At 39.6% G+C, this 26,915-nt stretch overlaps 3 protein-coding genes across 3 annotated transcripts; all 3 read right to left on the bottom strand.

Annotated features, from left to right (window-relative positions):
- Positions 1-187: 187 nt before the first annotated feature.
- On the bottom strand, positions 188-12,028 carry LOC144524538 (SLAIN motif-containing protein-like). Its single transcript, XM_078260862.1, has 9 exons — positions 11,728-12,028; positions 10,564-11,204; positions 7,654-7,790; positions 6,099-6,221; positions 3,678-3,818; positions 3,078-3,407; positions 2,822-2,965; positions 1,332-1,617; positions 188-1,176 (listed from the first exon to the last, which is right to left on the bottom strand). The coding sequence occupies exons 2-9, from the start codon at positions 11,193-11,195 to the stop codon at positions 1,122-1,124; spliced, it is 1,848 nt and encodes a 615-aa protein (XP_078116988.1). The 5' UTR covers positions 11,196-11,204; positions 11,728-12,028; the 3' UTR covers positions 188-1,121.
- Positions 12,029-14,878: 2,850 nt separating this feature from the next.
- tmsb1 (thymosin beta 1) lies at positions 14,879-22,070 on the bottom strand. Its single transcript, XM_078260855.1, has 7 exons — positions 21,961-22,070; positions 19,815-19,929; positions 18,599-18,634; positions 18,011-18,109; positions 17,060-17,091; positions 16,257-16,359; positions 14,879-15,350 (listed from the first exon to the last, which is right to left on the bottom strand). Exons 2-7 carry the CDS (start codon positions 19,915-19,917, stop codon positions 15,307-15,309), a joined length of 417 nt encoding a protein of 138 aa, XP_078116981.1. The 5' UTR covers positions 19,918-19,929; positions 21,961-22,070; the 3' UTR covers positions 14,879-15,306.
- A 1,135-nt stretch (positions 22,071-23,205) lies between these two features.
- On the bottom strand, positions 23,206-26,790 carry LOC144524534 (solute carrier family 25 member 53-like). The gene is made up of 2 exons (XM_078260854.1): positions 26,352-26,790; positions 23,206-24,208 (listed from the first exon to the last, which is right to left on the bottom strand). Exon 2 carries the CDS (start codon positions 24,199-24,201, stop codon positions 23,329-23,331), a length of 873 nt encoding a protein of 290 aa, XP_078116980.1. The 5' UTR covers positions 24,202-24,208; positions 26,352-26,790; the 3' UTR covers positions 23,206-23,328.
- Positions 26,791-26,915: the final 125 nt, after the last annotated feature.

The raw sequence follows: 26,915 nt of genomic DNA, 5'->3' as shown, positions 1-26,915 counted from the left end.
GGGTGTGTAGCGTCGAGCATTCATTTGTGAGGCGTTTGGTGCTGCATGCTTACGGTACTGCTGCTGCTATTGCTTGTGCTGCGGATGAATTGCACTTCGACTAATTACCCTGCGATGCAAACAGACCTCGACTTGGCATGCATGGCTTATAATAAAAACAAAATAAACACAAATGCTGCAGTTATAGTTTCAGGGTCGACTTATTTTTATTTTTATTACAGCTCCTAATTGTCAGAGGCACTCTGCAGGAGGGTGCATAGCTATCTAGGCACAAGGCCTTCGTGCATAAACATGTTCTTCATTACAGTGGTATCCAAAAGTACGCTCCCCATACATAACCCTAACCACCTATATAGATATGCAGTAAAAATGCAGTAACATGACAGTACCTTTAATGACTCAAGATTCTTCTGGAATTAAGAATGTTGCAGCTGAAATGCACCTTGGCTCAAACCATAGATTTCCATTTTTGTATTATTTATAAGGGCAGTGTGGTTTGCAGGAGTTGCATTGCTGTGTAAGCAAAGAGCAAAACACAAATCTAAAGATAATTTCACCATGAACCAATCAAACATTCATAAATTCACACAGATCGTTGTGTAACACATGGAAGATTTGTCATACTGCAGTTACACGATAAGGAAAAAAACAAAAACCAAGCATGCAACACTCAGCACCTTCATCTAGTAGGAATTCACACAGAAAATGGACAAACCACCAATATCTTCATTTAAATTGTCTTCATATCAATTACATCAACAGAACAGACGGTTATACAACTCTTAATATTCCAGCAGTTTCTCACAGTTGCCATAGAAAATGTTGTAAAATTGACACAAACAAATCTTCTGGAAGCTCTGAGTTGGTCCATACCACAAGTGGAGTGTGCATGTGTGCCTTCTTGTCTGCCTACACAGTCTCTCTGTGTGGGTTGACAATGTTTCATGCGAGGGAAAGAAACGAGTCTTGAGGCTCTTGACTACGTATCCAGTGCAGCCCAGCTTGCTAGTCTGAAATGGGGGACCGAAAGGTTGTACGACACATTTGTGGACACAGTGGCTGTGGCAGGAAGTTTTCAGGTGAGGGTTGCAGCAGTGGACATCCTTCATCACCGGCCAGACTTAGTAACAGCCATCTTTCCAGGATTCATCTGACATTTTAGTCATGCCCAAAGACCTGTCAATTAAATAGAAAGTTAGTCTTCATTCACACAAGAGCCCAAGTATAACATTGGGAGGATCTGAATGGCATTAAAACAAATTTGCCATTATTAAACGGATATGTTCCCCACTTTTTCACAATTCTGAATAGCTTTTCATTTAAGCACTTACCTCCTGGGGGGCTGTGAAAGTTTACTCCTGGTAGATGCCTGTCCTCGGCCCACAACAGCCCTCCCGGCCCCAGTTGAGGCTCTCCCGGGTATGTAAGATCCACTATTGGCAGAGCCTGGGGACGGGACCCTCCGGCCCCCTCCTGCAGGAGGTGCTTGAACAATGGGCAGACCTCTGGAAGGCTGACGACCAGCTTCCATGGAGCCCACAGGAGTGACAGCTTTAACAGGAGTCCGCAGGGAGAGAGGTGACTGGCCACTGCTACGCAGCCGACTACTAGCCATACCTTGAGTGGAAGAAAGGCACAGTGGTATAACGGAATCTCAACCAGCTATTTCTTTCTAGACAAATTAGGAAATCAAATACGTATTGTTAATATATACAAAGTATAATTATGCTGTTTGCATTTGTGTCATGTAAGAGTTGTAGGAAAGCCTGGGAGGAGCAGTACTGGATTATCAGGGTTAAGTTTGGAGCACAGTAGTAGACTAATCATGTAGCAGGTGAGTGAATGGAGAGTTACATGTAAATTACATGAAGTATGTCGGGGAAGATGAGTGATCAGGGAAGGAATAGGGCTCCTATAAGTGGCTGTGGCCCATATGTAGAATGAGTTTGTTATAGATAATGACATGACTTGTTAGGGTTAGACTGTCGAGGTTAGATCGATTCATCCGTTTTGATGTATCAGACCGATACATGCGTGTCAGTGTCCTACAAAGACAAAGACAAGTTGCATTTTTTCAACATTACTTAATGTTTATGAATTTATTTACATGTGAAAGACATGTGTTGAGCAAGTTTGTGATTTTGTGTTTGCATATATATTTAATAATGTTGCTATCATAAATTTATTGTGTCTCTAACTGGATAAGATTTGTTTGTGGAAAAGTGGTAAGTGCACATACCGTCTGTTGGTATAATTACAGTTTTGTGTTGATAGCAGCCTTCAGAGCACTTATTTTATTATTATTATTTTGTTCCTTCTGTACATTTATTATATTTAGGAGTTTTCTTGTAAACAAACAGTATTCTGTTACTCACCGAAACTGGTTGCATGTTAAAATAAAATTTCCTTACTCATAAAACACTTGCAAAGCCAATTTCTTTGAACGTTTTGAAACTGGCATTGCATCTGTCGGTTTGCTAGCAGACTTCTTCTTCACATTCTTTTCTTGGCACATTACTTGCCATCTGAAGATTAGTGAAATAATGTGAAACCATTGCCGTGTCACCCATGTGCGCGTAAGATATCAGCAAAATGGGGACCTACTACTCCATAGCGCTAGTAGCGGTCAAATATTCCACAGGGGACAGAGAGAAAATCTTCCTGAATATCGATAAAAACCTCACCAGTGGTCATGCAGAGGTTCGAGGAGGTAAGGTGGTAGGATAAAAGTGACACCTTAAAGGGCTATATGCAAGGCAAATGTAGGTGCCATTATATTAGAGGAGGAGTGGTGCGGACCAGGTGAAGAGGGTAGGGTTACCTGAGGACGGGGTGTGAGTCAGGTGGGACATGCGGTTGCCTGAGCTCTGGAGGTTAGCCTCCATGCTGCGGCTGTTTCTGACTGCTTCCAGGGAACGTAGGCTGGTGCGGGGGGCCAGATTTGGCATGCTGTGCCTCAACTCCTCTGGAACCACACATACATAACACATTTAGCAACAGTATGTGTATCATCACAGCGTCGGTACAACAAGAATCTCTGTGATGGTCACGCTGAATTATTACTAGTTATAGCCTACCCTCGCTCTTGGCAAATTTAAGTAGCTCTGCGCTGGGGCCCTGGAGGGATCGTCTGGGTGTTCTTGTGCGTGGGGCCCCGAGCCGACTGATGTATTCCTGACCGTGGTTGGAGGTGGAGGGAGACAGGCACCGGGGTGAGCCTAAGGGCGAGGGCGTGAAGCGATGTCGTCGCTGGGGTATGGAGCAGAACTCATCCTCTTCGTCCTCCAGGCTGTAACTGTCAAATTCCTGATCGCTGTAGGTGCCACCCCGGCGCAGGGACTGCAGAGAGGCTGTGGAGCTGCGGCGTGATGCGGATGCTGAGCTGGAAGCATAATCTTGCCTCAGACCTGACACCAAAAATATAAAGTTAAAAAAGAAACTGCATTAACAGGGAGCCATGCAAATACACTTGCATGCACACATATTTATATAAAAGCTTCAAAAGAGAGTAAAACCATCTATTTGATCTACAGAGGTATAAGAAAATGTTTGCAATAAGGTTAACTGTGCTAGACCTTTTCTTCATCAGTTGACATAAACGGTAGTCTACTCTTTAGAATGTGGAAACACAAATGACGTGATGTCCAGAACATCATGTGCACAACTCCTCTACTCACTCTCTTCCTGTAGGCGAGCCATGATCTGTACATCAGTGAGATCCTGCAGCTTATAGCCCATAGAGATGGAGTCATCTGATGTGCTGAGCTCACTGTCTATGGAGGACTGCGAGCTCAGGGCTGAGTGCATGGTTGTGACACCTGTAAAAACACGGTGGGATACCAGTTACAACAACCTGCATCTTACACATAAAATGTTACAATATTACTTATTTCTACTTCTGTTGGGGAGAATTATTTTAAATTCTCAAATAAAAGCCGGTACTGAAATAACGGCCAGGGGAAGAAATTGGGGGAAAAAAAAAAGAAAAAGGAAATGATCAGGAACTGCATTATAATGGCTACAGGGCTCTCCAGATAGGAGGGAACAATGACACTGCACCTTCATAATCATTCAAAACACTTAGTAAGACAATAGTACGTATTTCAATTTGCCATTTTCAAAAATAAACCTTTTGTATGGATATTCCCGAAGAATAAACAGTGACCGGTTTTGCATAACAATGGTGCCAGGTTAAAACGCCCAGCAGTGCCACAGAAAAATCATATCACCGGCTGATAACTAGCTTTCAAACCAAGATTGCCTAACAGAAAAAGCCTAAAGCGCTGGTATCGGTATCGGGAGTTTACGCACCGATCCAATAGCACGTAATAAAGCCCTAAAGAAAATCTACGTTAAAGTAGTTTATTTATATGTTCTTTTTCCGTTATAACTGACTGTCAAACTGGATAATAAAAGAAAGTTCTGGGGTTTCATCGTTTGTGTTTGTTCATGTTTCACAAAGAGTTTAACCTGAGCCAGGCCGACAACAAAGATAGAAATCATATCACAGCCATACAGGGAAAATAGTATACAGTTGTTAAAATATAATAAAATATATGACACACTGGTATCGGATCGGTACTCGGTATCGGCAGTTACGCAAGTTCAGGTATCAGAAAGCAAAAAATGGTATCAGACCATCTCTAGTCCCAAATATGACAAATGTTAGACCATCACCTATGTGGTAAGTGACTTGATCACAAAAGATTTGATGCCAACGGGATCTGTCAGACTCTGCTCAGTAGATGACCGGGATTGATTGATCAGGTTCATACAATTGTATTACTTAAGGTAATCAAGCAGTGTAGCACATCACAGTGTTGATTAAACAAGTTGGTAACGATTATAGTAGTTGGGAAATATTGGAGAAAAGCAGCTCAGTCAGTCACAATCAACTGGAGGAGTTTGAGTATAACTCACCCCACCTCGGCTAACACACACGCAGTGCTGCCTGTATCAGGACAACTTTAGATTTAATTTTCACCAGACTGACCTGGACAACATTCAAGAATTTAAGGTGTGAATGTAGACAAACCTTTGTTCGACAATCACATTTGGTTTGTTTTAAATTAACACGTCTCTCCACCCTGACTTCACTTGTCCAGCAGCATTAGTCTAGAAAGGACCATCTGCCGATGAAGCTGTATGCAACGCTCCCCTGCCAGGCGTGTCTGTCTGACACAGGCCTAACTCTTAGACTGAGACAAATGGGAAATGACAACATCATCCAGGGTCATTTGGTTATGTAAAAAGTTTGGGATTAGATAGGGCCACCACCCACAAGCCAAGCATTTTCAAATTCATGCAAAGATTTGTTATTTACAGGGTATTCATAACAACATCGGCATTGTTGGTCTCTGCACAGTGAAGTGCCAGGTACAGTGAGACAATGTGAGGAAAAACAAATGTGCAAAGTAACTGTAATAATCGTGTAATAACTTGTGTTTTTACCCCCTGAAGTACAAACCATACATAATCACTGACCATCTTCCAAAATATACCAGTGTCACAGATGTGTTTTTCTGTCTGCCAGGTGCACACTGTTTTCCATTCATTTCAATACAACTCAAGAGAAGCTAACATGCTTGATATAGACAATTAATCACAGAGAATAGTATGGCTGTGGTTGTTGTGCAGTGATGTAATTCAAAGCTTGGCTGACTAACAGCAACCTTTGTCATGCCACCAAATACACATTTGCTCTGACGATATCAGGCCTTTCCACACAGATAAAACCTTCCATAATGTTCACTGTGATGGATTGCCTTTCTCAAAACAAGTTTAAATTCTTTGTTAAATGTAGTACAATTATAAAAAAGAATGGTAGACAATGGCTGCCTGGTAGAAGAAGAAAATCAATCCAGATAACGTGTTGTACGTTTTGAAAAATGGTTAATATTGTGCAGTTATGCGACACACAGCATGCAGAAATGCTACAATAGTCTTTAAATATTTCCATTCAGATCCCAGAGGGGACACGTTGTTGATGCATTAGTGCACACACATAACTGACCTACATCCTTACAATAACTGACGTCAATCCCACTGTTGTGTTGAGCAGAAAATGAGGAGCACAGTGTGTTAATGTCATGCCATACCTGAGCTGCCACAGGTTAGTAGGGATTTGTTAGTTGATTTGTGGTACCCAGGAGAGATCAGGCCTGAGCCTGCTGAGCCTGCCTCTACTGATGGGCTGCTGTACATGTTCCTCCATCGAGATGCTGCAGGGAACAGGAGAGGACAAATTAGATATTCTCAGAGAAGAATATACCCACTTTAAAAGGGATGATATGAAGAAAGAGACATGAAGAGTATCATATATAACTGTATGGTTGGGATCAATCGAAATTATATTAAAGACCACCAAGTGGAAAGCGTGTCCCAACCTGCACCTGCTATTTTGGTTCTGATGGGTACAGCAGCACAAAGTGCAAAAGGATAGTGCAGAGCGACAATGTGAACACAGCACCTCAGATCTGCAGCCAGAGGCAGATGGTGGGTGGTACTTTAAACAGTTAATAGAAACAAATAATATAAAATATAAAATAATTCTTTTTTTTTTTTTTTAAGTTGGAAAGGAGGCTATGAGGCACAGACTTAATGAGCTTTAGTAATTCGATGTCTCCTGCATAAACGGACAGAAGACCAAGTTATAACCGAGCAGTCTGATGTGTGGTTATTTGTAACAGCCTGGTGTCATTTGCATGTGATTTAATGAAGGTAAACAGTGTGAACGCATGGCTGTGTGTAATGCTAGTTTTAATCCAGTCTATGGTGTAATGGCACTGCGCTCTCTGGTGACACACATCTCCAATCAGAGGCTGCAAATGTATTAATATTTATGTCCTGCTGCCTTCAGATGGTGGCGGGGATTTACTAAACTTAAGGAGAAGCTTTACATACAGTATACAGCTGCTGTGTACAACAGATACCGTAAGAAAAACTTTTATTGATTCATAGATAAATGCAGACTGATTTTCCGGCGTTTCTGCTTTAACCACAGTAATACACAATATGTAGACAGTTTGATGTTCAGTGTAATAGCAGGATTAGGAGTATATAGTTTCATGCAAGAGCTTTGAGAACAAACCGTTGCAATATTTGCATACGTACTGTAGGATTCAGTTGAGAAAAACAAAAAAAAACAAAAAAAGCATTTAATCACCTTTACTGCTAACACGATAGTCTCTATGCCAACAGGCACTTTCATGGCCCGGTGCTGCCGTTTAAAAAAATGAGAGCTGACCCAGGGGGGAAGGTAATCCACCCCAGCCCATGACTTCATGTAGTCATTCAGCCCTGGTGTGAATAGCTGTTGTTCAGGTTCTGCAGTGTGCAGGAAGTAGGAGCCACGAGCAGGGTAAATAATATATGGGGCCCGTTGGTTCAGACACAAACTTGTACATGTACAATGGAGGTGAGCAGTAAATAAGAAAGCAGCCCATTCACAGAGGGAGGTACAACTGTCTCTCAGTGCTAAATTAGATGCCTTAATCTTGATTTAGGCCAACCGGCACAAAGATGTGATGCCCTAAAAAGACATGTTAATCTTAGCGCTTACGTAGTGAATGAATCAAAATGCAAATCAATAAATACTTTTGTTAAGACATTTCAGAGTTTAATGCATAAAATGTATCTACGTGTTTTACATACTCTGATCCAAACGGCTGATCAGGGTCCGACAAGCTATTTCTGTCTCTGGGCTGCGGTGGTCAAGAGCCTGCCTACACCACTTCAATGGGGAGTCTGGCCCTTGATCTCCTACTTGCTTTTTTGGAGACACATACAACCTGTAGAGAAGAGGCAGACAAGAAGAAAACAAAGTATTACCAAGGGAAATGGTAGCTATGACAAGAAGGGGATTGGGAGAGTAAATACAGAGATGGAGAAACTGAGGTAGGGAAAAGGCAGCTCAGGGCCAAAAAAGTCAGCCTAATCTACTTTTTTATTAAACATGCTCGTCAAAAGGTGCCAGTCACGTTGAGCAAAAGATTTAAATATAAACAAGCTGGAGATTAGTGTGGACTACTGGCATGTAAGGTATGCACTTAATAGTATTGAGCATGCAATGCACAGCGAGAATGTTTTTCACAATGTACAACATAGGCGCGATAGCCTGGATGCCAGCCGAACTTAGCCCCGCCCACAACATTTGAGGTCGGGAAGTTCGGTCTGGACTTGATCCGTTGTGGAGCAACTATGCTCGAACCAATCAAATTGTCAGGGCGGGCTTTATACGATGATGGACAGATGATGCTGAATGATCAACAGTAACGTAATCAATCACGTCACCAAAGAGCACTTGGGTTGAATTTGACTGGAATCTATGACGAGGTCAGGCTATAGGCGTGACGGACCACAGGCAGAATTAAGTGCCCAACCACTGAATAGGACACCATGAAGCAGCAACGATCCCACACATCAAACAACCATTTAAAGTGAGTGATGTAATCAGATCAAACAGTGAGTGAGCAATTAAGAAATGCATATTTGACCATCCTTATCACAGCCTCGACCTGGTTCTCAAACATGACTGCTGAGACTGCAGGAGCTACTTCTTCCACACACAATCCTTGCGTTTGATGTGGAATGACACACATTCTGATTGTGTTTCATCCAGAGTTTTGGTCACCGGTTAACACCTGGTTGTTGCCATTCACGCAAGAGACAGATCTGCAAATGCAGTTGCATTAGCATAACTGGTAAACAAAAAAATATACCAGAGCAGAATTGGTGCAACCTACCTCTACAATAATATTAAAATATATCTGAGATAAGGAGAGCCGCATTTGTGGATGACGTCAATATGTATATATTGATACTTTTACAGTAATCCTATAATTTCAAATGACCCCTGTACTGTAGTAATTTTATAGCGGTTGTAAAAAAAACAAAAAAAAACAGGTGTACGTCTTTTCATGATAAAACCAAGCAGTGTCATATCTATGTTCAACCACAGCCAGGAGCATCACAGAGGCAGGTTGGATAACTTAAGTCAAAACAATAAAATCAACTGCAAATTCAGCTTTATTCTGTGTGACTGTGTTAGTGTGAGGAGCGTAAATTAGGAGGTTTGAAGTTTAGACCTATGCGAGGAATCTAATAGGCCAGAGACACAATTTTGCTTAACTTAAATGTTTACGAAGTCATTTCCCGTAAGTAAACAAAATGTCCAAGGGGGAAATTATTATGATTTAAGAACAAGATGGACATTCACGTGACAATTTTGACCTGGTGAGGTTGAAGCATTGCCTGTCTAGTCTAATAAAGTACTGGGAACTATTATTTAGAGTATGGATACTTTGCCACAGGCAATCTATTTTTTCTCTTGTACATATTTTAGACTATGAATCAAAAAACCACAACAAAGAGATACCTGCAGTTTCTCTTAGCTTCAGTGTTTCTGTCTGGTCACACAAGGGGCCCCTCAGATCACATGCTGTGCAATCCCACCTAAAGCAGTTTAGCCTTGCGGCAGCATCCAGCCCAGAGCAGATCAGATTATGTCGCTGTTGGGATTACTGGATGTTTTGGCTATGATAACCTCACAAAGCACATATGGTATGGCTAATGATGTGAAACTGAAAATAAGTCGTGAATGGTCTGGCTGTTAAGCTGATAAAGTAACCATCAGGAACACAATATGGTACCAATTTCAGGCAACGCAATGTGCACAGCATAAACGAACATGTCAAGACTGAACTGAACCAGAATTAACATGGATTATTAGTAATTAACCTTCGATTACTGGTCCTTCTGGGGTAATTATATTCTGTTAGATTGTGTAACACGGTTTAGTGTATGTAGATCTGTGCCGGTTCAACAATAATAATTAAACATTATAAAAAACATTACAACAATTTCTGAAATAGCTTCTTTTTTTGAAACAGCTTGACATAACACTTCTGGTACCTACAGCATTTGTTTAAAAAAAAAAAAAGAAAGAAAAAAAGAAGCTTTGTGTTCATTAGAACCTGTCAATCAGGATGCAGATAGGTCATGCCTGTTGTTTACCTACGTCAGAGACACCTTTATCATTTCCTCCTAATTACAGTAAATATTCTGACTTAGTGGTCAACATGTTTGCCACACTTAAGCAAAGATTTGAAAGTACAAGAAAGGGCACTCCTTGTTTCTGTGGATGAGGGGGAAAATGCATTCTATCTCATTTTTAATCCAAATGACCTAATGCTACAGTACAGTGTTTAGTCACTTTCTGTGGGGGAGTAACACTTTAAAATCGGAGGTTAAAATGAAAAGGCACAAGTGACTCATCTGGCTGAAGGGGCTACTCTACCTATACACAGGGGAACCTAACATGCAAACTCTAAATGCGGCATCGAAGTGGCCTGTGTTGCCAGAAATCAACTTCCCCTGAAGATAACTCATATGCACTGCTACATATTATGGATATTAACTTGTTATCTCTCTCACATCTGCAAATGTTTAGATGCAGCACACTTATCTGTCCAGCAATGACAGAAATATATCTTGGATAACCCAAACAAGTGGGATAAAGGGAGGCTATCAAAGCATAACTAGAGACCAGATAATAAAACATACCAACTGTCCTCGTCCTCTACTTCTGCACACTCATCCTCCAAATCTAGGACATCCACTTCATCCAGTGCAGTTTGGTCCAACCCTGAGTCGCTCTCTGCAAGTGTCTCTGAATCATAACTTTCCTGAGAGGGGCTCTCTGGCGTCTGGCACTGTTCTGCTCCATTGTTGCAGGTCAAGGTGAGAAAGCTCCCACATGGACCCTGGTCCTCCTCCTCAAGCCTGTTGGCCACAGGCAGAGGGGACATCTCTTCACCACTGCTGCTGTCCTGAGCGGGTGACAGCTCCAAGTCTGTGCTGCCCAGCTTGCCACTGTGCTCCAATCTGAGGTGGGAGTTGGTCACCTCTTCACAATGCAGCCTGTCATTGATATTGCCAGCGGCTGTGATGTTGCTGTTGCTGCTGGTTCCTCTGTGGATGATAGTCTTGCTCCCTCTGTTGCGCAGGGTCTCATTCTGGACCTCCAACCTACGAACAAGCTCCTGCAGCTTTCGGACCTCCTCCAGCTCCACCCCTGCCAGGTCCTGACCCCCCTCTTCTTCCTCTTTGCACCCGGGCTTGGAGCTCTCCATGAGGCCAGTGGGACTGCCATTTTCGGCCTGGGGGACCACGCTGGCACTGTCCGGGACCACCATGCTCCTACTCTATTGGGAGGAAGAGCAACAACATTATTTACATGTCAGCAGGTCTACATATTAACGTATTAGCCCAAGCTTTATAGTACTACAAGCAAGTTCACGTTATGTTGCTTACTACACCATGAACGTTAGCGAATAGGCACTATCTTGCCAGCAGTAGCCTAACGTTACAACAGCAACTCAACACATGGTAACTAACGTTATAGCAAAATAAATATGTTAGCAGTGAAAATATTCAGCTACTTCAATCACATGCAAAGCTTTTGGTTGTAGTCACATGAAGTAGCTCTGGTGTCTATGCTAACAATTACTAGTATTTACACGACGCCAATCACTTTTTTCTCTTCGTAACGTTGCTAACTGGGCAACTGGAATTACCGTTGCAAGAAGTAAGATACAAAAGGCTGATGTACACCATTACATCTAACTTTAAGCTGCGAAACGGTAGCAGTCATATTGCAGTATAGGACTCTAGCTAGTTAATGTTAGCTCGGCTAGCATGCTAACAGCAAAACATTCGTAACGTTACCGGTGAGTGAGCCGTGTTGTCCCAGTTGTCCCAGCGAACTGATGACTGAGCTTGCCCGCCACTCAGAGCTCAAACTCCTCGGCACACCATCAGCCGCATGAATGAAGCAGCTAATCACAACCACCTGAAATGGTCCTCAGCTAGATAGTGATTGTCAAGACACTGGAATAAATATCAGTTAACTAGTCCATGTTTTCTTGTCGCTACTAGAGCATCACCAATAGCGTTCATCATATCGCTCACTGCTAACTAGCTTGTTGATGGACTTTAGTTAGCCCCAGTGAACAGACCTGCAGCAGCGCTCGCTCCTCCCACTATGGGGGAATATCATACATCCATGGGTTTCTCTGTTATTTGGCGCCCCTTATGGGGGAGATGTGATACTGCACTAACATCTTCTTGTAATCTATATTGTAGCCATTGGGTGTCGCTGTTTACATAATGGTGTCACACCACTGTAACGTAGTAAACCTATGAGTAAACCCCTTAACCCTTTATATATATTTATCTGCAATGACTAATGAATACAGCAAAACTGTTAATACTGTTAAAAATTGATATGAAGTTATTGCACACTATAGTTTATGTATTGGTCGTTTTGCAATGGTAGTTTACTTAAATTTGTCTTCATGCTGTACAGAAGGTGGACAGAGACTGACAGTGTTTATTTATTATTATTATTATCTATTTTTGTTGGACAAGGAATTTAGGAAGTAGTGATGACGTACCTGTATAACTTGTTAATATATATGTATATACGATATTTATGTATATACAACTGTATAACTTGTTATACAGGTACAATAATCGAGAGACACTAATCATGTGTACTTGTCACAATGTTGACAAAGGGATTACTCATTGATTGGACACAGCAGACAATACAAACACAGATGGGACAGTTAATGCATTGCAATACAATGCTATATCACAAATCACTTACAAGTTTGGATTTTTTTAGTATATGCTTAAGACATTTAATAGGATCATAATTTTGTGTCTACCTCTTATCATTTAGTTGTTTCCTCATACGTTCTTTGTCTTCCTGTACTGCAATGTCTAGTCTGTTGTCATCATAGTGCACAGACACGACTGATCCTGAAAGATCATTGAAAAGAAAACAACATGCATATCACTTTTTTGCAGATTCATAAAAGCTATAATTGATTGACAACAGAAGGGACATTGTCTTTGTCATTTTGCTAACTAAATCCCAACAAAAGACAATTAGATGGTATAAGGTATGTCTCAAGTACCTGCATGCTGTTGTATGAGCATGTTTCAACAGGCTTCTTGTGGAAAAACACAGCCCACTCCTTTTATCTCTCTCATACTATGTGTGGATTGCTTAAGATGCATGTGTGCAATCTTAAGCAATCCACATATACTACAAGAGAAAAAAAACTCAGCCTGATGTTCTATGTGATGCATTTCTCCTTCCTCAAAACAGGCTTCCAAAAACATGTTCATGCTGCAAGGATACAAGATTCATGTAAACATTTTCTTATATGTTTTATGCTTTTAAATAGGACACCTCTTTATATGGAAACTAAGTTAGAACTCACTTTTCTGACATAAACCATATCACATGTTGGCAATGTGGAATGTGTAACACCTGCAGCTGATCCACTCCCTTTTCATCAGCAGGCTTAGACCTGCTGTAACTCTAGATGGAGGAAGCTTTAACTGGGTAAAAACATTCATTCAACCATTTGAAACTGAAGTCAGATATATCATGTGTAGCTAAGGTAAACTGAATATCAGTGTTGGAGAGTAGTGAACTAGTGAAGTAGTAAATAAACTAGTAGTAACTACATTTTGCAGTAGCTTGCTGGTAGTTTAACTGCATTTATATTTGCATAATGATTCAAGTAGTAATTACTTTTTGCTATTTTTGTGTGTGTAGTAACTACTGAAATTACAAACAATTTTGGGCAATAAAAAAGAAAAATGCATTTTTTTTATTCTACCAATGCTTCTTTGTACTGTAATTAAGCCCCCTTTGACCAGCCCTGCACCATTTTCTCATCCTGGCTGCTGTCAAGGCATGTCCGGGCAATGCATTCCCCAGGCAGCCACTTCAGTTCAGGACAGGTTTAGGTCTGAGTCTACCTGTGAAAAATAAATGGCAATAGTTTTTATTGTTTTTAAATCTGAATTTGTAAAACTAAACTTGAATGCCAATTAGTCATAAGTATTGAGTATTGCTATCATAGAAATAAAATGATTGCTATTTATCAACAAATGTTTAGAGAAGTTGCATAGCTGCAGGCTATTTTAGAAGTTACGTGGCTGAGTAATCCTGCTTGGTGCAATATGCCCACCACTTCTGGAAGTCAGAAATTAGAGCCTGATTGACAGTATGCAAAACCAAAGCTGATATTCATTTCAGTTTCCCATGCATAAGGGGTTATTTTTGGTTTGTGTATGACTTGTGAACAAGTGGGCACTTTTTTAGGAATTACCTTAATTGAGTGAAGTTTTTAATATTTTGTTACAACTTTGTATCACATGTAAATTGTCAATTTGATCTTTTTTGTTTTATATGTAAAGTAGTTTGAACTACTTTTTCTAAGTAGCTCTACATTTCTCCCTAGAGTAGCTTTGCTGTAATTGAACATTTTGCTAAGTAATTGGTAGCTTGCAAGGCTATAGCTTCCACAATACTGCTGAGCATGCTCAAACAAGGATCACATTTTTATTATTAAAAAATTAAACTTGGATAGAAACAAGCTTTGATTTAGGACCCTTTTCTTCTCAGCTAAATATTAACAAGAGCATGAGCGTCCATTATTATAAATATTTTGTACTATTAGACAATAGGCTGACTTAGCGTGTGACCGTGAAAACTGTCTACATGTGAGGTTTGTGAAGAGAATTACAATACATTCTACCTTTAACCTTGTAACTTCTAATATTTAAAATCGGTACGTTAATTAAATGACACTACTTTAACATGTATTTAAATGATACTTTTTTTCTCATGTTCAGTTTTACGTTCTGATGCAGTTTCATATTTCTGGCATAAGACTTGAAATAATAAATTGTGATCATACATTGTGATTGGAGAGCAGACTGTCCAGCTTACATTAGACTACTTTGTCCTGATAAAAATCTGTGTAATATGCTTAAAAAAAAGAAGAGGCGAAAACACATTTGAGATCCATTTTTATTATAAAAGAAACAAAATCATGTTATTAGAACATTTCCTGCATGGTAACAAGGAACCTGACAATATTTTGATTCTCTAAAGGTTCATTGAATGGTAATAGGGATACTTATTGTATTGTTAACAATGTAATATGGATTTCCATAAATACAAGAATTTATGATTTTTCACCTTGGACCCTGTCACATTGTTTTATTACTCCATTCAGTACTTTCTAAACAGCATGAAAAAGCACAATATAGTACACCCATTTCTTTAATTTACATGGGATTACAGACAGAATTTTCACCCATAGGATCAGCCCAAACACCATTTAATAAAACATGAAAACACAGGAATAGGCAGATATGCTTAACAGGATTCCTAAATGGAGGTCTCAACAAGAAGAATCATGAAAGGGGTTTCCCCTTTTACTTCTTCCCCTCTTTCATGGCTCTCTTCTCTGCTTCAATTTCTGAGAGAGAGAGAGAGAGAGAGAGAGAGAGAGAGAGAGAGAGAGAGAGAGAGAGAGAGAGAGAGAGAGAGAGAGAGAGAGAGAGAGAGAGAGAGAGAGAGAGAGAGAGAGAGAGAGAGAGAGAGAGAGAGAGAGAGAGAGAGAGAGAGAGAGAGAGAGAGAGAGAGAATTATAATCCAAAGCAGCAGTAAAGTAAGTAAAAACTGAAAAGATCAAAGCTACAGAGGCACTTGTGTCTAGTATGGGGCAAGCTTAAAAAACACCTTCCTACATTTCCTATAATACAACTCAATGGTATCTTTTAAATAAATGCCCAAGTCTTTTAAACCCCACAGTCCCAGTTTGGGACACAGGCTTTCTGTGATAAGTGGTCTTCAAGTCTTACGCGCTAACCCTGATGACATCATCAGAATAAGATCTCAGGAAGTTGGGTGTACCTGTAGTTAATCAGTAATGCAATGTTTGCAGTTGCCTTTTATAAAAAAAAAAAAAAGGAGTTGAACACACACACACGAAAACATCTTGGGTATTAATTCAACAATAGAATACATTGGACAAAAAATAAATAATCTTTACAATCAAAGATCACATACACAAATGGAATAGGCTCTACCACAACAATCTATAAAACATTAATTTAATCTAGCCCCAAATTTGCAGTAAGGTACTTCTCCCCTAGTCCAATCCCCTCTCCTACACCATACCCCCCCCCATCTTTTTTGTTTTGGTTAAGTTCAGCAATTCCGGTTTGTTATTAAAATTAATTTTACATGTATAAAAAGTATAAAAATGTGCAATGGACTCTGAAGTAAACAGTTGTCTAGAAGATGTTAAAAGAAACAAAAATTAAAATAAAAACCTGGCTCAAGGATGATAGTTTTACTGAGAGCTCTCTTTGACACCTACCCGCAGCAGTTGGACGATGGTTACTTTCTTTCGTGATAGACTTCCTTAGCTTGCTCGTCTTAAACTGCACCAACTCCTCATTGAGTGGCTCTTTGGCAGCTTTCTAATGGAGAAACGTGGGAGAGCGAGAGAGAGAGCAGGAATTATGATTAAAATCAAAAAAACAGATTTTGAATGTACAAGAAAGAATGAACAATTATCATTTCATCACTCAAGATGTCTGCAGTACAATCCCATACAGGTATGCAAATCCAGGCCCACCTCAATTTAAAAAGACAGTAATGTTACTGGGCGGAACTCTGGAGTTATGCATGCAGTCACAAGTAACAACATGTAACTAGGCCTACCTGCTCACAATGAACAGCTCTAATGCGGTGTCATGTTACACTGTACTGTTTACATATATTCAGTTCCACAACAGTGCGTATGGGGAAGAACACATGCTGTACTTTAACTGTGATCTGCATTCATGTGAGGTCATTAAAGAGATTAGGAAAACCTAAAATGCACATCAGGGCCAAAGAAGTGAACACAGTGAAATAAGAGCATAGCTGGAACATGAAAGGTTTGTTTTGTGGGGAAAGTGTGTCTGCATTGGACAAAAGGTTAGATGAGGACATAACATTTTTACAGAAGATTCCAGAACAAAGCCAGGCAACCATGTTTTCTACAAAGTTTCTTCTTGAGGCATAGTTTTAAGAGAAATTCAGAGAAAACCGAGGCAGAGATGATGGACATGAGTCCTAATTGAAGATAGAGCAGGTAACAGGGCAGGAGTGAAAGAAACTGTGGCAGGTACCTACCTCTTCCAAAGCTATCTTCTCTTCTTCAATTACTGTGATTACAAGAGAGACGGACAGAGGTGATCAATGTATAACCAAGTCGTAGATTAATCAACATTTCACAGATTTCGTTAAGTTGCAGTTCACATCCATGTCTGTCCAGGCTCAATATATGTAGTGAAGACTTAAGCAATAATAAAAGAAATTTTATATATATATATATATATATATATATATATATATATATATATATATATTTTTTTGGGGCATTTTAGGCCTTTGACAGGACAGCTGAAGACATGAAAGGGGAGAGAGAGATAGAGACATGCAGCAAAGGGCCGCAGGAGTCGAACCCAAGCCCGCTGCGTTGAGGAGTAAACCTCTATATATGGTCGCCCGCTCTACCAACTGAGCTATCTCGGACACACACAAAGTGTTTTGGCAGAACATTATGATGTCAGCCTCTATCAATAAATTACTGGCATTTGGCCTTTTTGGGTATTAATACATAATTTGATCCTTATAGACCTTTGTGTGAAATGTCATAATTTGTGTAGGGATTCTTGAGTTATGGCCAAAACAGCATTTTGTGAGGTGACCTTGACCACCAAAATCTAATCAGTTCATCCTTGAGACCAAGTGGACATTTATGCAAAATTTGAGATAATTTTGAGATATCGCATTCACAAAAATGGGACGTACTTACACCTAAATAAATAATTGTATTTATATCTATCTCCACTGCTTTCAACCACACTATCGTCACTTTATTGTAACTCTGTCTTTAATTACTTTTGTGTAGTTTCTATTTTTACTTCTATTCTTATTCTAGTTGTATACAACCTCATTTTTTCATTGTTTTTACTTCTGTATTTATCTGTACCTAGTTCTGCCTTTGTGCTGCTGCAACACCTGAATTTCCCTCCCTTCCCTTTTTGTTGAGAGCACACTTCTTTTCTCTTAAACACCTACCATCAGCAGTTGGAAGAGGGTTTTTTTCTTGCACTTCAGTCTTTTTAAGCACTTGTGGGTCAAACGTCTCCAACTCCTTATTGAGTGGCTCTTTGGCAGCTTTCTAATGGAAAAAAAAGTGAGAGAAAGCAGACATTATGATTGAGTCAAAGCACAAATATGGACTATTAACAGTGCTTGAGAAAAATGTAGATGCAGGTGAAAGCATGAACACGCGATCCCATAATTATTTTTTTTTTTTTAAATCACTCATGTTTGCATTACAATCCCATATATGTACAAATCAAGCCATCCGCCTGGAAGTAAGAGCAAAGCTGGAACATGAAATGCTTCAGTTTTGTGGGGAATGTGTCTGCGTGGCAAAGTTTGCTGAAGACATAACATTTTTCCAAGATTTAAGAACAAAGCTAGACAACCATGTTTTCTACAAAGTTTCTACTTGTGGCACAGTCTTAGAGAAATACAAGAAAAACAGAGGCACCGAAAAAAGAGGCAGGGACGGAGATGATGACATGATTTCTAATCAGGGACAGAAGGTAAAAGGGCAGGACTGAAAGAAAGAAATCATGGCAGGTATTTTTCAGGTACTTTCCTCTTCCATGGCTATCTTCTCTTCTTCAATTACTGTGTGATTACAAGAGAGACAGACAGAGATGAGGTGATCAATCTAAAACTGGAGTCTGGAGATCAAAGATTAGTCCTAAATTGTTGTCAGGACGAGAAAGAAAACTGATATAGCACTGTGATTAAACAATAACATTATGTAGTAATGAATTTTAAAAAATGCCACAGAACATATTTAATCTAAAGCAGCAGTGTCAAATATTCTAGAGGGTGGGTAAGATTTGACTATGCAGCAGCTGGTGCAACATATGGTTCCACTCATAAGTTTTGGTTTTGTTAGTAATGAGATGCCAGAACTACCAGTCAATGGTCAGGAGTCATGTCTGAATTATCAGGTGTGTACTGACTGGTGTGCACATAATTAAGAGGTATTCTAGCAATTTAGCACTGCACTTCTACAAAGTTTGGAAACTCAAAAAAAATAAAAAATAAAGAAACTTTGTGAAAGAAGATTTACATTAAAATAAATGTCAAAATCAAAAGCTAAAAGAGATATCTTAAATGTTCGTGTATGAGGGTTCTTATGGGGCAAGCTTCAAAAACACAGCCTCCATTTCCCATAATGCAACTCAAAAGCATCTTACGCAATGCAACACAGCTCTACCGGGAAAACTCGCAGTTAAAGACTCAGAAAAAGCTGACAAGCACCAGCAGTGCCACCTGCTTCAATGCCAATACTGACGGTGCCTGTAGTCAGTCAGCAGGGAGCCTCTCAACCTCTGGAAGGAAAGGAGGAGCATATTGCAACACTTTTACTTAAACTCTCCTCCTGCTGCTACTTTAAAATCACACCCTAATCTGAAGTGAGGCTCATCTACTGTACAGTACATCATGTGGGCCTCTGATTCATTGCTCTACAATTTGTTTTTTTCACCCCACAGTGCTGGATAGCATGAACCTCCATTTGCTTCACGTAGCCTCTTAATATACAGTTTAAAGAGACAGATCTTATAATAAACAGATAGAGGTGGGGTAATGTTTTTTTTCTCTGAAGAAGTTTGCATTAAGCAGAACAAGGACGAGCTCTCAGGGTTGGGTGTGTACTGGCAGTTAATCAGTATACAATGTTTGCAGTTGCCTTTCATGATGATCGGCAGGGAGGAGTAGAACTATGCTGAACAAGGAGCTGACGAAACCTGGATCAAAAGGGGACGATTTAGATTTATGATTTAACACCTACCTTGCGTTGTCGGGAGAGGGTTTTTTTCTACCACTTCAGTACTATTTAGCCTTTCCTTTTTAAACTGCTGCACCTCCTTAGTGACTGGACATTTGCTGCTCATTTTGGAAGATTTCTAATGGAGAAAAGTGGGAGCAAAAAAAAAAAAAAAAAAATTAAATCAAAGATTTCGACTTTCAGAAAGACATGAAAAAGCATTTTTTTTTTTTTTTTTTAAACGCAGTATTGGGAGTAATGAACACCATGTAATTAACAAATAACTACACACTTCCTGTATCCTAAGTGGGAGTAGCCTCATTTGAAAATGTAGTGAATGTTGTATGAATGGATGAAGTTATTTGTATAATTTATTAACATTTTCTTTTGTTAACGTTAGATATTTACACAACTAAAAGACGAAAATTTGTTTGGGCGTTCACAAACATATGTGTCGCCAGATCTCATGAGGTTTGTTCCTGAGACGGAAATAGGTCTTGAACAAAGTTTTTTCCGGATTTGCCGGTCTGAAAAAATGCCATTTTAGTGTCAGAATATTCAGGCGATATGTGGCTTGTGAAAAATGGGTCCTATATTTACTTAAGTGACTATGGGGCGAAAGAATCGGTCATAATCTTTTGTTCACTTCTCCCATTGGAATATATATATATATATATATATATATATATATATATATATATATATATATATATATATATATATATATATATATATATATACTCAGGATCTGCCACTAGTCTCCTAAATAGGCGTGGCAGTGGAGAAAACCATGTGACACAGATACAGGAAGATACTGAGTTGGGGCGTCTGTTCTAAACCATCTCTGGTACTACTGAAACTACAAATAATATTGGCCCATAAAAGTAAAAGAATGATTTATTTTTTATCTTTATTTTACCATTGCTTCCCTACTATAATTGAACCCATTTAACCAGCCCCACACCCTTCCCCTCATCCTGACCGCCGTCAAGGCATGCCTAGACAATGCATTCCTCAGGCAGCCACTTTAGTTTAAGACAGGTTTAAGTCTTGGGGGCATTCAGGGAAGCTGGAATGTCAGCTCACCCGTGAACAATAAATGGCTATAGTTTTTAATGTTTTGAATCTGAAATTTGTAAAACTAACTTGCATATTATGTCTGTGAAGGTTCTCAGTCATCCAGGTCATAGTTATGCAAGGCAAGGGTTAAACTCAATGGCAACTGGACTGGAGAGCACCTTTAACCAAGTCCAGCTGCCCTTGAGTTTAACCCTTGCCTGGATATAGTTGCATATATTAGGTGTCAATTAGTCACAAATTATAATTATTGCTACGTATTAACAAATGTTCAGAGAAATAGCTGCATGGGTGCAATATGCCCACCTGGGTCCAATTGACATTGTATACAAAACCAAAGCAAAGCTGAAATTCCTTGCATTTTCCCATGAATAGTGGGGTATTGTGACCTTTGTTTTATATTTTGTATCACATGTAAATTTTGATCTTTTTTACAAAAGTAGTTTGAACCATTTCTTATTTTAAATATTTTTATTGGATAATAATAAAACAACTTTAATTCTATGCCCACCAACCCTCCACCAGCGGGTGCAGCGACGCCCTAAACAAGCAAACAAAAAAAACTACCTTTTTTGTTTAAGTCTCTTTAGTTAGCCAAACTAGATTTCGCCTATTTTATACAGTCTATGGGTTTATCCATAGGGTAGCTTGGATGTAGTTCCACTTCTTCCGGTGTGAAGTAATTGGTAGCTTCGCAGCTATGGTTTCAAAGTAGCTTCCCCAACAATGTAAAAAAGACAGTACTGGGCGGAACTCTGGAGTTATGTAATCCAATCACAAGAAACAACATGTCCTGCTCACAATGAACAAACACATTACACACACAAACTACTTTAACAGCTTCCGTGCAGAAAAATGCAGCACTATACACAGACATCCCAGTAACAGAATTAACATTACCTTAACAGTAACGTTAGCTAGCTAACTGTAGTGGAAAGTCTATGGCAAAAATGTTGAAAACACGAGTTTTCGAACCTTTGAAATCTAAAATAATTTCTTAAAATTGATGATTTTTGCATTACATACATACGGTGGTTATGTGCCTATTTGAATGCACGAGATAACAAACCGAGTTAATCCTGAATAACGTTACCTGATGCAGAGGTGCGCAGCGTCCGTTGTATGAAAATGCGTCTGCGTAATCCTTGCAAAATCAACGGTTTAAGTAGAGACAACACGCCCTGCACAACAACATGGACACTGATACTCTGGCTGTCATTGGCTCCCAAAGTTTAGAGGAAGAATTTTGATTGGACACTTGACGCATGCCTTTGTTCCTCCCCATATCTGCGTGGAAGAATTCTGGATGTATAATATGGGAAGTCCATGACGTTTTTATTTTTTATTTTTTAAACACAGTACCATCTAGTGGACTGGTTATGACATGACATGGTTTGACAAAAATCAATTAGAATAGCACGAAAACACATCATAGACACCACTTAAATGTATGACTGATAATATATTTTTTAATGCACTTTGAGGATAATTGTTGGCTAATGTAACCTGCATATATGGACACCCATGCAAACATGGGGAGAACATGCTAACTCCACACAGAGAAGTTCCAGTTGGCAGACAGATTCTGGACCAGGACATTCTTGGTTTCTACTTTTTCCATACAGTAACCCATTTTTTTTTAGACCCTGTCTGGCTGGTAAATAACCGCCTTTTACAAAATGCACGCTCCAATTTGTACTGCAGGGTTTCTGTTATAAAATTGTAGTCTCCTGTAATTTCTTCTACATGTTGAAACCAAAAATGTCCAAAAGTAATTGAAAAAAGCTAAGTTCCTCCCGAACCACAGATGACATTATACAACTGCTTTCATAGGCTGAGTCGTACTTCCCATGATTAGTAAAATGACTGTGTTAAATTGGTGAAATACCCCTTTGAGACAGTGAAAATACAAGGCACCTATTCACCTGCACCATATTTATATTATTATATGTAACTTTGGTTCATGATAAATACTCGGCCAGCACCTCAGGGACTGAGGTTCAAGTCCCGGCAGTGGTTCACAGAGACACACTGAATTTGCTGTGTATTGGTTTGAATCAGGTGATGGATCATGTCCTTGTTTCACAGAAGGCATTTTGACATGTCACAGTAGAAACATCCCAGGTGCAAATGAATGGATGGCTGAATTCTATTTAGCTGCATCAGTTTCAGGTTCCTAGTATTGTTCATGTTGGCTAACTGTTACACTGGCTTGGCTTACTGGGACACTTGAATAGATCACAGCCATTCATTTTATGAGTATAATGCCTATGCTTTTCTTACTATGACAAGTCAAAATGTCGGCTGTGAAAAAGGCCTTATTATTTTTCAACGTCTCTTAAAGATGATTTTTTTTGGGCTAGTCGGAGTCAAACCCCGGCCCACTGTTTTGAGGAGTAAACCTCTATATATGGGTGCCCGCTCTACCAACTGAGCTATCCAGGCACCCAATGATATCTCTTCAGCCTGAACGTTTCTGCTGCCTGTCATAGATAGCAGTGGTGATTCCCCATGTAATGCATGATCTCAAAATAACCAGAGAACCTCCTCTGTACAGCAGAGCTACACTCCTCTGCCGAGATTCCCAGAGCATCCTCCAACAAGCCATGACCCCTTTCACTTCCCCTCCCACCTCTGCCTGCATGTTTGCCACAAGCACATTCAGTGGGTAAAGAGTTAAGCTGGTTGCCATGGAGGTCAGCGTCCCTGAGATGAAGGAGGAAACCATTGGATAGAGCGCCTGTCCCTCCATGGCAGCACACACTGGCCCCTTCAGGCCAAAATAGAGGGAGCTGCCAAGAGCGTTTCGAGCTGTGATGGGAAGCAAGGCTCTGTAGTAGCCCAAGGCCAGCCTCTGTGCCTTCAGCCTGACAAGAACACTCTTCAAGGTGGGTAGATGGCGGTCATTTTGGCCATTTTGCAACACATTCTGGACACGTTCAAAAGGGGTAAAAACCACAGCTTCTACCATACCTGCGCCAAACCCAGCCAGAGCAGGAAGGGCAGAGGTGGAGGTGACATTTTGCAATGACAGGGAGAGCTGGCGGAGGAGGATGTCCTGGAGGCCAAACAGCAGCGTGCCATTCAGGGTCTTCATCAGTAATGGAGGGGCCACGCCCCTGTAAAGCTTTGCAGGTCCCTCTTTGTAGAGCTGTCCCACTGCCTGATAAACTGGGGTGTTGTGGATTTGTTGACGGAAAACAATTTTGTAGACAGGGAAGACGATGAAGGTGGATAGCAAGCTGGAGGTCCCACCGTGCAAGAAGCTGTGGAAATGAACCATTGGGTCCTTGAGGCCCTCTACATCTTGTTTATCGTCCGGATTTCCTGCCATCCTTGAGCTGAGAAAAAATAGAATCACAAATCATTTCAGTGTTGCCCTAATACAGGTGTAGAGAATTTTGGGAAAAGCAGAAGGCCCAGAGGCCAGAGAAATCTGACTCCAATAATCTCTCTAAATTCTAATTCCCCGTGTACTCGTTGATGACCTATATAACCAGAATACCATAAATGAGTATGAGTTTGATATGATATTGAGTATTACCAAACGCATGCAGGGTCACAGAGAGACTAATTATCATCTCTAGCAACCAGACATCAAATACAAAGCTCAGTCCATGAAGCCTCCCAGTTTCTGAGCCCCGTTTTCTGACCTTTTCTTTTTTGAGCACATAAGTATACAGCCACAAGTGTATACAATACAAACAGGTCAAGTACGCCAGGGGAGATACAAAAAATAAAACGAGAAGCAACTTCTACCAACATCAGTATCATTACCTAAAACAGGGAGATTACTATCAGCCATAAAACGTCTAAAAAGTGCAATTACACCTGTGGGTATAGCATTGAAAACAATCAAAAACTCCCTAGGAGTAACAGGGATACCATACTGCTGAAGAAATTCCGAATAAGAATAAAGTTGACCGTCTTGGTTAAATAATTGACTGACCAACAAAATATTGTTATCAAACCATTGTTACTATTTTTGAAAAAAAAACATGTTTATTGCTCCAAATATAAAATCTGTGGGGACTAAAATTAGGTTTGAAGATTAAAGACCAGGCCAATAACATTTGTTTATGAAAAGAAGCAAGTTTGAGGGGATTTTGTCAATATTATAGTTACAGATCAAAATAAAGTTGGACACCGGAGGTATCGCCTGATCCAGCTGATTTCAAATGTATGATTTAAAGTAGTAAAGTCCAAAAAGTTAAGGCCACCTTTACAGTACTCATTCATTAGAACAGATTTTCTTACATAATGTGTAGTGTGGTTTTTCCAAACAAAGTCAAAGAGAAGTTTGTCTATAGCTTTACAGGTATGGGTATCAACACTAAGTGAAAATGCAGTGTATGTTAATTTAGACATCCTTTCAGCCTTTGAAAGTAAAACCCTGCCTCTTAATGAGAGATCTTTCTCGTTTCTCTTTGTGGTTTTAACTGCAACTTCCTCTTTCTTGCTTCTCATAACCTTTTCACCTCCTAACGGATATTTCCTACTTCTCTATCTGATACAAATAGTTTTCTAACATACTAGCACATTTTAAATTATGATTAAAGGCGTAAGCTAAAACATTCTGTGCATCTGAGACATCTTGGTACAGGAGTCGTGTATCCCCTGGAACTTGTAACCTTCTCCTCAAGATATGCACACAACTCATGCAATGAGCCACATAATAAACTTCACACTATAACTTGAATAATATGACACATCTAGGTAAAATTACATGTCTATAAAATAGAAATATCTCTACACAGGACAGTCATACTGCTCAGTGCTAAGCATACGTGAATACACCCATGCTAAAGTTGACTAAAAAGAGGAATAAAAAAAAATCATCTTTTGGAAATTGATCTTAATGTCTTAATTAAAAAATAAATCCAACCTTTATTTCTGTTTTATTTCAGTTAGCCTAATAGCTGGTTTGATTTGCACTGAGAGATGATTTTATGGAAAGTACCCCATGCCAATCTCTAGGTATGGTGAAGGGTATGTGATGATGTGGGGCTATTTTAATTCCAAAGGCCAAGGGAACTTTATCAGGATGCATAGTATCCTGGAGCCATGAAATAACAATAATAATAATATAATAAATAAAAATCTGCCTGCTGCTATGGGAATTTAACATAGGGGTGTGTATACTTATGCCCCCTGTATTTTAAGGAAGAACATTTATTTACATTATTCATTCACTAAGAAAATTGGTTTCCTTAAAGGTTGATTTTTTTCCTCATTTTTTTAAATTAAGGCATTAAGATCTATTTCCAAAAGAATTTTTTTTAATCCTCTTTTTAATCAACTTTAGCATGGGTGTATTCACTTATGCTTAACACTGTAAATGAATGAATAAATTAAACTGAAATCTACATGGTAGAAAACCACATCAAAAGAAACACTTAAATCATATATTAATGCATAACACAAGAACATTAATTATATTTGATCAGAAACATTAAAGCCAAATCCGAGATGACATTTACTTACCCAGCCAGTTGTCAGCAGAGAGCAAAAAAGCGTAGTGTCTATTTTCATTTTCCTCCGTTCATTGCTGAAATATAAAGGCAGCACAGGCATATACTTGTTTTCCTACACTGCACGTGGAGAGGGATAATTTCTGGTTATTCGTCCAGTTACGATAGAAAAACGTTTTCTACTCGTTTCTAACCGAAACCGGACAAATAACGGTAAAATCTCGTCAATGTGTAACAGTGTCAAGATGGGAGGTCGCACTGAGCGTCTGCCGGTGTCAGCCTCTCTAGAATAACTAGTCAAGACGGGCTACGTCACGTGGTCGGCGATTGGTTGTTTTGCCTATCAATCAAAGTGTCTTCTCCCTATGGAACAAGGGTGTTACAAGCAAGTGAAAAAAACATAACAGGAATTGTAAGTACCGTATATAACCTGCTACTAAAATTATTTCTTTTTTCTTACTTTACCTTTTTAGAATAATTGATGCCAAACATTTGGATTTTTCATATTTTAAATACAACTGTGCAATAATATTGCCTTGGAGCTGTTTCAAAGCCTTCTCCACACTACCACGATTTC

This window comes from Sander vitreus, chromosome 10, assembly GCF_031162955.1.
Source record: "Sander vitreus isolate 19-12246 chromosome 10, sanVit1, whole genome shotgun sequence".
Taxonomy (NCBI): Eukaryota; Metazoa; Chordata; class Actinopteri; order Perciformes; family Percidae; genus Sander; species Sander vitreus.
Note: the sequence above shows the minus strand (reverse complement) of the source record. Positions and strands in the feature narration are given on the sequence as shown.